This window comes from Sinocyclocheilus grahami, unplaced genomic scaffold, assembly GCF_001515645.1.
Source record: "Sinocyclocheilus grahami isolate Dianchi unplaced genomic scaffold, SAMN03320097.WGS_v1.1 scaffold441.1, whole genome shotgun sequence".
Lineage (NCBI taxonomy): Eukaryota > Metazoa > Chordata > Actinopteri > Cypriniformes > Cyprinidae > Sinocyclocheilus > Sinocyclocheilus grahami.
Genome location: NW_015505620.1, coordinates 400,962 through 415,215, shown reverse-complemented (window position 1 = coordinate 415,215; position 14,254 = coordinate 400,962). Strand labels below are relative to the sequence as shown.

At 38.1% G+C, this 14,254-nt stretch overlaps 1 protein-coding gene across 1 annotated transcript in view; it reads right to left on the bottom strand.

Annotated features, from left to right (window-relative positions):
• The window catches only part of LOC107552099 (palmitoleoyl-protein carboxylesterase notum1a-like), a 21,246-nt gene extending 8,882 nt beyond the window's left edge, over window positions 1-12,364 (bottom strand). Inside the window, exons 1-3 of the mRNA XM_016233926.1 lie at window positions 12,343-12,364; window positions 10,454-10,457; window positions 1,583-1,585 (exon numbers count right to left, since the gene is read on the bottom strand). Coding sequence (XP_016089412.1) covers window positions 1,583-1,585; window positions 10,454-10,457; window positions 12,343-12,364 — 29 coding nt within the window. The remainder of the gene's footprint in view (window positions 1-1,582; window positions 1,586-10,453; window positions 10,458-12,342) is intronic.
• Between the last annotated feature and the right edge of the window lie 1,890 nt (window positions 12,365-14,254).

Below are 14,254 nucleotides of genomic sequence, written 5' to 3'. Positions count from 1 at the left end.
GAAAATATGAGAAGATCTGATTAACAGCTCTAAAATCTATCTATCTATCTATCTATCTATCTATCTATCTATCTATCTATCTATCTATCTAAATATGAAATAAAGAAAGAGATTTGCTTGCAGATTCCACAATATAAACAGAATGTATGCTGTCGATTTATGCTGCCAATAGTGGTAAAAAAAACACTTAGAGGCTCATGTGCATTTGAATTTAAATAACCATCATGATTTACCCAAGTATTGAGGTAACCATCATGCTGTGATTTTGGCATTTTAAATTTTGTACATGATCAGGGAATAGTTGTGCTTATTCTCTTCTAGCATTCCGAGTAAAAACACATAAATAAATAAAAATGGTGCACATATTTTATGTATGCAGTCTATAGAGAGAGCAGAGCTGAATAAGCATGTTTTCTAGACCTTAAATGGAATATTATAGGAATAGAATCATAAAAGTATCCAAACTGACGTTTCTTTAGAATATTACAGGATATGTTCACAAAAAAAAATGGTAATTTCTTTACCCTGCATTTAGGAGTTAAAAAAAAAGACTTCTTCAGAAAACTATCTGTGGTCGTATTCACTGAAAGCATTGACTTCCAGCTGGGGGGTACTGGGGGTACTTCATGGAGAGGTTTGAGAACCACTGTAATAGGGGATCAAGGTGATTTAAAATGTATTTAAAATATGGCAAAACAAATTATTAAAATAAACTAAATTTCAAAATCATGATATTTCATTTTTCTAATAAATATACGTTTTACCAATTATGCCGGATACAAATTGTAAGTAAAAAATTATATTATAAAAATCTGTATCCTTATCCTTAAGACTAATGTAAAGTCATTGGTTTAAAAGAGTGGGAACCCTCTATTCACAGAAACTAGGAGTGCCCATAGTTTAAAATAAGTTTTAAAAACAAAACGAGGGCTATAGGGTTTTGAACATGTTTACAACGGAGGTCTTGGAGTCAAAAAGGTGAAAGCCACTGGCATACAACTTGTTTGCGCTACGTTTTTAACTCTTTGCATCCTTTCTAAGCTTGAGAGTTACATTCTCTATTTATTATAATAGACTTTAGTCAGGATAGAGTCATATTTAATTTTTGATAGGAATGAAAACAAGGCTGTGAGGGACAGAAATAATAATTAATAATAGTAATTCCTTACATTTATATAGCGCTTTTCCGGGCACTCAAAGCGCTTTACATAGAAGGGGGGAATCTCCTCATCCACCACCAGTGTGCAGCTTCCACCTGGATGATGTGACGGCAGCCATATAGCGCCAGAACGCCCACCACACACCAGCTTATTGGTGGAGCGGAGACAGAGTGATGAAGCCAATCAGCAGATATGGGGATGATTAGGAGGCCATGATGGTCAGAGGCCAATGGGCAAATTTGGCCAGGATGCCAGGGTTACACCCCTACTGTTTTTCGAAGGACATCCTGGGATTTTTAATGGCCACAGAGAGTCAGGACCTCGGTTTAACGTCTCATTCAAAGGACAGTGCTTTTTGTCAGTATAGTGTCCCCGTCACTACACTGGGGCGTTAGGACCCACACAGACCACAGGGTGAGCACCCCCTGCTGGCCTCACTAACACCTCTTCCAGCAGCAACCTAGTTTTCCCAGGAGGTCTCCCATCCAGGTACTGACCAGGCTCAGCCCTGCTTAGCTTCAGTGGGCAACCAGTCTTGGGCTACAGGGTGATATGGCTGCTGGCAAATACAGGGTGTTCAATGGATTCTACTTTTGTTTAAAAACATGCCAGATGTTCAGCTGGTGAAATGTCTTTCTGGAATAAATAAATAAGTAGACAAACACTCCATTAAACTGTTTTGAAAATTAAGGGCTCTAGAACCTTTATACAGTGCACGCTATTGCAAAGACTTTTAGTCTGTCCCTCAAAGCCTCGTTTTCATCCACATAAAATTCGACATGGCGTCTAACCTGACTAAGGTCTCTTGAATGGAGAAACGAGAGCAGCACAGAATTTGTGTCAGGAGGGTTTTGGATAACACAGGGTGAGTAAACGATGACACAGTTTCCATTTTTGGGTGAGCTGTCTTTTACAAATTCAGTTGTGGAAAAGTACAGAAAAGTGAGGGGGTTGTACTGTACCCATCACATAGTTCTTCATGTTGAGCTATAGCAATAGCATGAGGTGGCGGGATCTGTCCACATGAGGTCACACCAGCAGGACTGATGGTATTCACTGGGGAACTTCAAGCAGATGTTTATATAGATTAGGACATGTGGTGGACTCGGAGGGAAAGGGTCTGTCCCTAATTGAGTCTAGTGACCCATACCTCCCATTTTATTACACGTCATCTTTGGAACTGTAGCCATTAAATCACTCACAGATGGAACTTTACAACTGCTACACCTTCTCAAGGGGGCCCCTGTCACACATGGCAGCATGACAATAGGGCCTTTCGCACCGCAGGAACCTTTTCATAGTACCAGAACTAATTGTGGAACTACCCACTTTTCAGCATGTTCGCACCGCCGGAACTGGGAGCGATTTTAGTACCGGACTGCCTTTTCTGAGAACCAAATTAGCTCCTTCTCCGGAGCAGGGTCTAACCAGCACAACTGGTAATAATCGTGACACAAGTAGACATTGATTGGCCAAACGCGTATGAAAACGCCCTCACCCGCCATGATTTAAAACTCCGTGTAAACATACTGTAAGCATGTCAACTTATTTCGCAAGTATGGAGAACAGCGATAGATGGACAGACGCTGAAGTGAAGGCCCTTGTAGCACTGCCAGTTGTCATTGGAGATTCTTAGTCCTCCTTCCCGTTCTTTCAATCGCTTTACGTATACGTCGACTTTCCATGTCCATTATTGTGAATCCCGCGAGACACAACAAACACAGCTCCGATCACAGCGTCCTCCATCCTCCTGTTGTTCATGTTCTTCTTTGTTTCTGTTGTTGAACGCCGCGCACAAATGACGACGCTGTCGATCGGCTTACGTCACTTCTTAGTACACACTGTCGGTGCGCATGCAACCCTTTAAATGGTACTGGACAATAGTTCGCGCAAAATCGTCCCAGTACTTTAGTACCGTACGTTTAGTTTTGGAACTAAAGCGGTGCGAAAGGGCCTATTAGGGATACCATTGCTGGAGTTACCCGTCACAGGAATGAACAAATCTTTGCAGTGACTCGCCATTGTACTACTCAGAGGTGCTCTCTGAAGTACACCTAGATATGTGACCATGGACCACAAAACCAGTCATAAGGGTCAATTTCTCGAAATTGAGATTTCTCTCAATTCTTTTAGTTTTAGTAACTTGTAGTTACAACATCTACCAGTAGAGGCTGTTTAATCCGTCAAACCTCCTGCACAAATTACTCTTATATTTAACCCATTTTACCACCTGGCACCATTCTTGTATGTGATGCCCACTTTTCACAAACTAATCAATCTCCAATGGGAAAAAAAGAATCCTCATTCTACATTTTGTTTTCTCATTAAATATCTTGTTTCATTTCACTTGTTGAAATTCGTCAGATTACTGAAGTAAAATGGGTTGCAACTGCTGTTTCATGTTGCCTTTATTGCTCTTCTTCAGTTTTTCGAACCCAGTTTTATCCATCCTTCCATTTTGCTCAATTCTCATATCTCCTACGCAGCTAGTTAAAAGAGCCCATCCGCAATCATCAAATTCTTCTCGCTGGAACTGTTAGGTCAAGTTACATCAAAGAGATCAAGAAGGATCAAGCTCTTAAAAGGGACAGGCTCCAGCTCCCATCATCAGAAACAGGTGGAAGTCCTCATTCCAAGGACAAAGCCGAGATCGCCATCTATAAAACCTTTGTAATTCACTAAGAAGTTTTCTTTTAAAGTGACACCCATTTTTGGGGGCGGGTTGAGTTCAAATATAACGTCTTGCTATATGGTTTCAGGGTTAAGCGTGCATGATTGCATCTCAGGGTGTCGTTGGAGTCACACTTAAATTTGACTCTGCATTTGATGGTATTAATCTACAAAGGAGCATGGGTATGATAATCCAGTGAAGCCTGAAGTCCTAATCAGCAACGTGGTATAAGATCCTAATGAAAAATCCTGCAGTCGCATTTCAGAGCATCAGATAATATATGAACGTCATAAAAGCAAACAAACAAAATTTTTATTCAGATCAATTTGGTGTGCTCAGTGTTCTATGTTTTGCGTGCACTCCATTGAATCAGTAAACAACCTTGACCATGAACATAAATCATGAGGTGCCATCTAAGAAGTGGACTTCAGTAGACAAGCAGGAGACATCTGTCAAACAGACTCTCCTTTCGTAACCAGAGTGTCTCTATTGGTTGCAGATGACACCCCATTTCATGAAGAAAGACTAACTACTTCAAGGCTGTGCAGTTTTCCTTTCACGTACCCTGACATAGAGAGATTATGGGAGTAAAGTTGACAGCTTGTATACTAGTTCAAATGGGAGATGACTAATTTGTTTGTATGGGTAATATTGGATAATTTGTTTGTGTGGATGTGGGTATTTAGAAATGAAATCACACTTGGTTGATCTAAGTCTAGGGTGGATAAACAGGCAGAGGAATCTTTAAAGCGGCAGATCAAATCCTGTTTTTATTTAACCATTCGTCTGTTTGCATTAGTGATTTTTTTGCAGAAGCCCGCTATTTTCTGACATATCTAAATAAAACCACATCAAATGTGCTCTTGTGCTGCTAGCGAAACCAGTACTGCACTGTATTTTCCAACGAAGAGTGTTTTGGTTGGCCTGCACGTGTTTCTCCGTGTGTCTGTCTGTGAAGTGATGTAGGCCCCTTTGAAATGACTCAGCTGAGCCCCGACAGAAGTGCCACACTCTTGACCTCCCATAGGTGGAAAGTAAATATTAGCTTCAGGTGTACTGATTGGCATTGCCCTCCATCTGCCACTCTCATCTGACGCTGACCAGTCTCCAGAAGGACTGTACTGAATTCTAAAGGAAAAGCTTTTATCAACTGAAAACATCTACTGATTTATGCCTAATGTATTTTATTTAATCTGAGAAAACATCTAATTAGTGTTTGCTAAGTCAAATATTACATGGCTATTGTGCAATAAAATAGCAAAAAAATCTAGAGACCGGAATATCGAAGAGACTTGGGGGTGGGCTTGTTTGTTTAGCCACCTAGCAACCTCCCAGAACACCATAGCAACCACAGAGCAACATGCTTCAAACATGCAGAACACCTTAACAAGCACATAGCAACTATTTCAGTACTATACTGTCGTGGCTGCAACATATCCATAAGCAAGCACCTCTTACGTTTTCACTGGAAAATGTTATATACACTCTAAAAAAATGCTGGGTTAAATACAACCCAGTGCTGGGTAAAATATGGACAAACCCAGCAATTTGGGTTGTTTTGACAAATTTGGGTTAAACCCAAATGTTTAACCCAACCTTCTGGGTAGTAACCCAACCGTTGGGTCAAAACAACCCAATTGCTGGGTTTGTCCCTACTTTACCCAGCACTGGGTTGTATTTAACCCAGCATTTTTTAGAGTGTACACAGAAGAGGCTTATTCGCACTAAGCGCAAATAGAATTAGATGCTTTTTACACTAAGTGCAAATAGTGATAAATGACAAAAAGTGTAAATAGTGTTACCTAGATGTCATTCAATACCAGTGGCAGATACTATTTGCATAATAAGCTTCATGTGTCGCATTCAAAGTATGCAATTTTTTAATTCTTTATTTATAACACATTTTAAAAGATAACAATAAAGCCCAAGATCCGCTCAGAGTCATAAGATAAGGAGATTAAAAAAGAGATAAGTATAAATAAATAAATATATACAATTACATAAAGAATATCAATTATGTGACAGAAAAGATCAAACTCATGACTAAAACAAAATACAGAGTACATGTATAACTTTGTAAAGTCGCAACAAGGTCCGACCAAAATTGTATTGTCCTTCCGGTGGAAAGTGTGCTATTAAATAACTGTTAGGCCGTTTATTTCCACTTTTCAAATATTGTCTTCATATTTATAAAAAATAAATAAATAAATAATACACCTCCCTGAGCTGATGTGAGATAGGAATAGAAGAGGCGAAAAGATGAATTTAAACTTGGGTCAGTTGCATCAAAAGTGAAAGTGTCCTTACATTCTTAGGCACTCTGCCAGCTGTTGGACTGGTTTGGTGGGTGCAGTTAGTGTAAATAACCTTTGACAAAATAGACACTCCGTATAAGTATTTTCCCCATAAGTCATAGATTCGGTCTCCATGTGAAATTTCAGAATGTTTTCTCAGTGCTACAAAATACACAGCATTTGTATATCTCCTCTATCGTCCTGTGCCAGTGAGATGTCATAGTCATAACTGCTGCTGGCACATATCAGGCCTTTCTAAGAGCCTGGCACCTGCTTTGATGTTGTGCTTTAGTATGATGTAGCTCAGTTTGCGCCAAACCATGCCAGTTCCAACCAGCTCCCTGATGATGTGTCTTTCATCAAGATGACATCATTCCACAGCCTGATTACTTTCCATCCATGTTTCCAGCACTGGGAATGTACTTTTAGGTTCCTGGAATAAGCATCTCTGTTTTTGTCTTTGGTAGAGCATGCACATCTGAGCGGTTAGTTGATGTTACTCTTTATTCATCAGCGTTCTCATCTTGGCATGGCATCGCTCTGCAAAAAAAATCAGAAAATCATCTGTTTGGAGTCTTGGTATTATGTCCTTTCTCCTGAACTCTTTGTTCTCATACGAAAGAAAAATCACTAACGAGAACTTTTTGAAATATCTTTTTCATAGCAATGAAATTAAATGGATAGTCTCTTGCTTTACAGGTCTTTCTCATGCCAGTAATCTCAAATGTGTCTCCTTAATTTTCAGCACAGTTTCAAAGGAGATCTTAACAATGTTTCAAACTGTGATCATTTGCTTATTTGCACATTTGTGCTTTTATTGATTATTTCAAATTATTGAATTTATTTTAGCTGAATAAATCCTTTTTCTTGATTCTGAAGCTTGTTCATTGATTGATAACGGGTGTATTGATTCTTGCTTTATGAATGGGAGCGATATAGTTTTGTCGCCATGCACCGCTAGTTTTCATTGTAGACAAGGAATGAACTGTTAAAAAAATTACTAAGGATTATTCTACCATTAAAAGTTTGACGAGCCGTTTACCCAGACATGAGGAGACATGCGCATCAGGTACACTCACACACATAGATACATCACTCAAGCACACATTTAAAATATAAAAATCAAAAGACTTACACACATGCAATTCACAAACAGGCATTGAGACTGTACATGAAACTTGTTTTAGCAACCCCCCCCCCCCCAATATAGTTTGCATGGCAGTGACATGTCATGTGTCATGTCACACACACTAGAACAAGTCCAAATGCACTTGTTCACAAATCTTGTGCACTGTAAATATATTTATACGGTTAGTCCCCGAGTCTGATTGGCTGAGTGTCGTTACAAGAGTGCTGATATGGAACATTTGACTGTTTGCATCATTAATTTGTTCCAGACAAACTGTTTCAGTGTCGCTTTCTGCAGGTCACATCACCATGCCAGAAGGTGACAACAAGTGATTGTCATTAGCTATGTTTCCATCACCCTATTTTAATGCGCATTTTGAAGTATCGCATGAGAAACGAGTGATTGAAACGATAAATTTAGAATAAAAATCCCTTAATTCGCAAAAAAGTTTTTACGCTCGCTTGAGGTGGTTTTTGACTTGTGCGAAAAAGGGTTGATGCGAATAATGGGAGATGGAAATGCATTTTGCGAATAAATTCCACCAAGCGCATCAAAAAATTCATGTGACTTTGCGCTATGGGACGGCAAAACCTGACTAACCAGCGGACCGATCTCATTCACAGCATCTGAAATGTTGTTATGGTCATTCGAAAATGCACGAGCAAAGTCTGTCATCAAAGTGTTTCTGTATAATTGCCTCCCAGAAATGTCTTACACAACTGCGTTCCCAAACAGCAGCATCCACCTCTGAAAGCAATGACCGCATTGTGATTCGTCTGCTCACTCTGAAGTGCAAGTCATTTATTATATATGAAAATTATTATATTCTCCTACTTTTCTTAGTGATTTATAGTGCCAGTTTATCAGGAAGTGACGATTTTGTTCTCTTTGACTTGTTGGATGGAAACGATGCTTGTTCGCAAATGTTTTATGCGATATTCGCAACTTTGGATGGAAACCCGGCTTTTGAATCATTCACTCAACTGATTTATTTTATTTATTTTTTTAATGTGTAGATTCTTTCAGGAACGTGTGTTTGTTTGAAACTGCTTTTGTTAGCGTAACAAAAGTAGACAAAGCAACTGGCAATATGTGTAAAAACTGGAAGTTACTCAATAAGTAATATCAAACTCATTTTCATACTATTACATACTATACTACTATAAAGTCATACTATTGGTCAGCATGGCTGTACCTGATGCATTCGGTCAGCAGCTTCTGGTATTAACATGTTACTTTAAAAAGTGATTGAAGAAACATTGACAGACGATGAAGAAACATTTAAGGATCTATATTATATATAGGACACCTGGGTCAAATGTAATCAAATTGTGACTCTTATATGACACTATGTGAACTCAAGTTGCTCTTTGGATCATTTTTTAATGATGCTTGAGAACGTGATAATCAGATTTTACACAAACCTAATGTTAGATGGAGTGATGTTGTCAAGCAATAGAGAGACATACAAAATACTAAATCCTGAATTTACATTTATCTATTAAGCATTCACTCAAATTACTATGATGATAATAATACAATTTGTAATAGAACAAACAGAAAAGTATTACATTAAAAAAGAATGCAACGGAAATATTTTCATTAGTTTTATTTTTTATTGAACACCATATTATTTATATAAAATGTACCCCCGCTTTATGAATATAAAATATGGTGGTCATGCAGTGTAATAGGTTTTTGAAATAGGCTATGCTGATTTATATGAAAAACAATGAATCACTTCTGTTTGTCAGAGACATAATCTAAATCTAAACATGATTTGGTGCAGAAGGCATTTAAGCCATTTTCCCACAGACTATGTGCACATCAGGCAGGTATAAAAGAAGTCAAACTGTAACCAGACATGAAAGCACAGCTCTCAGAACTACATCCGAAACCAGATGAAGGATCTTCCTGGCACTGAAATCATTACACCTTCAAAGGTAATTAAAACATGGCGTTTTTGTTTTGTCCCGACGAGCCCCAGATTGTGAAGATACAGCTGTTCTCAGAAGCGATCGACAGAGACAAAGAGCAAGGTGTGCTTAGACCGGCTTTCATGGCAACAGCAGGAGCTTGACCTTTGCCCCGTCCCTGACCTCAAATCTATACTGTCAATGCATTTCTATGAGTGGAAAGCAAAAATGAACATGTGGAGTGAGGCCACGCCTGCTGGACTGCTAAAATGTTGAATCGGAGAAGCCACCTGGTAGAATCCACTTTTAGAGATGATATTTTACCATACAGAAGCAAAACACAGTAACTACGCCAACACTGTGAGTGAAAAAATTTGAGGCAAACACATCTGTCAGGAAAGATCACAGTCTAGTTAAAAGGAATGAATGTGCAAGGGTAAGTCTGTGGCTTGCTAATTTGGGGTTTAAAGGGGTCATATGACGTTGCTAAAAAGAACATTATGTTGTGTATTTGGTGTAATGAAATGTGTTTATGCAGTTTAAGGTTCAAAAAACATTATTTTTCACATAATGTACATTATTGTCGCGTCGAGTTTTACAAAGCTCATCATTCTGAAAAGCGAGGTGTGCTCTGATTGGCCAGCTATCCAGTGTGTTGTGATTGGCTGAATACCTCAAGGGTGTGACGGAAATGTTACGCCCCTCACCATACTGTGATACTGTGTCCCGGCGCGACGAGACAAAACCAATAAAACCCATTACAAACTAGGTATTTGTTGCATCCAGTGGGGACATAATTACTGATTATAATGACTTATACTGTCTTTTTATGCGTTGCGTATTGCGACGCGTAAACATAAAACCATGTCTGCAACAAGCGCTACTCTACACTGCTCAAAACTCGCGTTTGAATCATCAGTGGCAAATTCTTTAAATATAAAAAAACGTACTTACAGGCTGTGAGTCAGAAGCGCCAGACTGTCCTTGCAAAGTTGGAACTGCCCCACTTTATAGAAACAGCCTTTGTGCACAGACGCATTGTAGGCTAACGTTACTCTGCAGGATCAGGAAACAGTCTTCCATAAAATGCGCTGCACACATCTGAATATTTGGGTTGAACTGTTCTGGAACAGTGTTGTAAATACAACTTAACCACTGATTTGTAGGTGTGTCCTCTTTTATAAAGCCAAACAAAGTAGTTTCGCTTTCACAACGAAACACACGGCGGGCTTGAGTGAGAGGAGGCCGGCGGGCTTGAGAACGGCGCGGTCGGTGGATTCGACGAAGGGGTCCGGGCTTGCGGCAACCACATGTGATGACTCTGGGCTGGACTCCGCTTCGTCCACGGTGAAAGCCGATCTGGTGATTGACAGCACGAAGTTGATGTATTTCCTCAGCGACCGGCACGGATCAGCTCCAGGCATGATGAAGCAGATATCGTCCTCTTTTGGAAGAACAAACAAAGTAGTTTCGCTTTCACAACGAAACACACAGCGTCTTCACGACACGGCGGCAGCAACAACAATACTACAGCGAGAATAAAAGTTACACCTTCTTTCTTTGCGTGAACATTTGGGCGGCGTTATGCAAATCTTCCCACATTGTGACAGAGATATGTGGGGGCATGTTTGAACGAGGCGTTTTAGGGGGGCGTGGACGAGTCTTAACTTTTATAAAGAATATCTCTTTGGGTTTGAGACTTTAGTCTTTGCAACTTTAGGGATCTTATCTATGCACGAACAGCTTGTAAAACTCCAAAGAGAAAGAAAATTTTAAATTGCATCATATGACCCCTTTAATACTCAGTAAAATGATCAAAACTGAATTGAGCTGCATAATAACTTTAACTTTGCACCAATGCCATTGTTATTGAACTGAATTGAATCAACATTCAACTAAACTGAGCTGAATAATTACACTATTGTCTTCTGTAGAGCTGCTTTGTTATTTTCCTGTTTATTAATATGAAGCTGCTTTGAAACAATCTGGGTTTTTTAGAGCGCTATAAAAATAAATGTGACTTGACTTGAAGTGAATATCAGGTTATATTCAGGTAATTTTTATTTCACTTTTATGCCTTCATTTGTTAATTATTAACAAGTTAATTATGTAATCTCGTAAGCAATGCATGCATAATAATTACAAAAGCAAAATTTTAAAAATCACCATTTAAAAGACTTAGATAATTTTCCAATATCAGCTGGACAGATTTATTTTTTTTTTTTTATTAAGTATGCACTAGTAGGTTTGTTTCTATTTTATAACCAAAAAATGTATTATAATTTTTTATCTTTAGCATGAACATATTTTTGAATATTAGGAACACTATACATTATACCCTTAATATGAAATACACATAACCCACTGTGACATTTAGTTATCTTACAAATGCTAAACAAACTAAAGGATCAACATGAATGAAGTACATCACAGAAGTTAGCTCTCTTGATTTGATTACAAACATCAGTTGAAAAAAATCTAACTTACAAAATCATTACATTTACACATAACATTTATTTTAAAGCTTGGATGGCCAGTCAATGCATTTCCATTCTAAATGCCCTTAAAATGGACAGATCTGCCCTATCATAATGCAGACCAACGTCACTTGGAGGACTGCACAATGAAAAACTTCAGTGTATTTTAAACAAAACTTTGCTTGTTTACTTTTTTTGATTTTAGAACTTGTATTTAATCCAAACTATTCCTTTAAGATCTCTCATTCTTAAACCTCATTTATAAGCAAGGACACACTTATTTATTATTATCTTCTTGCACTAATCACTTTTAATCCATGTCATTACTCCACATAGCATATGTAGCTTTTAGAACTATACACTTAATGGTGAATCATGGTAAATGGTACATCTTTGACAAAGTGTAGGGTGAAACTGTGGGCTGGACTGGCTTGTATAGATATACAAAAAACGAATATAACTCCAAATATAATGATTAGCTCAAAACAACTAAACTTATTTAAAAATTGAACTAAAATTAACATGAAAGCAGAAAATACAAAAATAAAATATAATTCAAAATAATATGAATAATAATAATATCTCAATGATACTAAAACAACATTGCTCTAAATTAAACATGCATTTGAAATAACTAAATAAGTCAAATATGTTTACCCTGTTGATGCAGCAGTAAAATTATTTTATGTTTTCACCTGTGAGTGTAAGATCAGCCATCAATATTTTTGTGTCCATTTTCCAAGAAGAGAAAGACTGTAAATCTGCAAAAAGTTCATGTTGTAAACTTTTAGGAGTACATATACTGTAAATGATTTTAAAGCTACATGAACTAAACGCAATCGATTTTGATTTAACGTGGTCTTTCAAATATGGATTATGGTAAATGATCCATACTCTATTCATAGCTTTCACATAATGCATATAATGCATCGGCTGTCTAGAGATGTTCAACAGGAGAATTTAAATTTCACATACTGATAAAGCATGTTTCTTTCAACAGACACATATTTCCATTGTAAGAATATGTTTTGTGATTTTGTAGATCAAAGTGGATCCTCTTGCAAGTGCACCCAGCAAACTGACCAATACAACCGATGGAACAGTGTGCTCAAAAGCAAGAACACACACACGTGCTGAACTCTCAAGCAGGCGTTTGGTTCATGGGGTCAGTGGCCTGTCTTAGAAGAGTGTTTGATGATGGCGTTTTATTGTTCCATAAGGTCAAGTTCTTCAAAGCTTTCCATCGGCTCTCTATGGGGAGTGGGAGCTGCAGCTGTCAGCACACACTCTGCTTTTGTTTTTATATGAGAAGAGAAACAGGTCAAAGCCTCGCTCAAAAAAAGGTTTTATCAGGCTTAGGCACAAAGCGAAAGATGTAATATTGTTTTTCTCTGTTTCGTATTCTGTTTGAACTAAGGGGAACGTGAGTAGGAAGCTTGTGCAGTTCCCTATAATTAAGCTTTACCTTTTTCCTGGTTCAGAACAGTCCCAGAATGCTGTGTGAGAATCCAGAAATATACTCAATGCAAGTATGTAAACTCATATGCAAAAGCCTAGCCAACACATTGTAAGCATGCAGTGTTAATCTAAAATTTTGCTTTACTGCAATACCAATACATATAAGTTCTTTCATGACAACGCTTGGAGAGATTAGCATGCTAATATACATGGCAATGTTAATGTGTTTGGTGTCTGGGCTGCTTGAGAGCAAGTACCGAGACTTTCTACTGCCAATACATCCACAGTCATGTTGCTATGAGAATGTAGCAAATACTGCTGCTGCACATATACTGTAACATATACGAAATAACCCCATAACACACATGACATTACACCGTAGCAGATCTATACAGGTGGAGCTGGGGATGTGGAGGGTTTCTGAAGCGCGCTGCCACTACTACAGCAAACACTAGCTAAGTATTTGAATGTTGAGCAGCAAGCTCATTGGCTGCTGGTACAAAATGAAACCAATAAACTGCGCCATGTGAATAATTATGTCAATATGTCAGATTGAGAACATATCGGCCTGCGCCATCTAGAGTTTCATGACAGAACTTTGGATTGCTCTAATAGGTTAGAGATAAAATGCCTTCAAATGTCGGTGCCTTTAAACCTTGTGTGTTGTTATCTAGGGAGCAAGTGGTTAGCATTTTAACAATAACAAGCAAGATTCTCTTAAAACTGCATTGAGCTATGAATTGAGCTCTGATATTACATAACACAACAAATAAGGGTGCCCATATGCTAAAGTTTAGACTAAATATAAGAAACATTATTAGTGATGTAATGATTAAGACAATGCTGTACCAGGTGAGCTGATAAGTAAGTTTACCATGCTAGAAAAGCCAGATAGAGCTGGTTGTGTGATGCAAAAGTCAAACTGTATTCATTTACAAATCATGCAGTAGGGTAAAAGTGTTTTAGTATTTGTGAAAATATGTTTTTATTAATCGATAATCTACTACTATAATCAGAATTTGTGTGAAAGGAACAAAAACTGTTAGTAGTTTACTGCTACGAATGTTCATTTCAGTTGTAAACTGCAGTGAAATGTATGTACAGGAACATTTTTACAGCTTTGCAGAAATGTAGCCAGAGTCACGTATT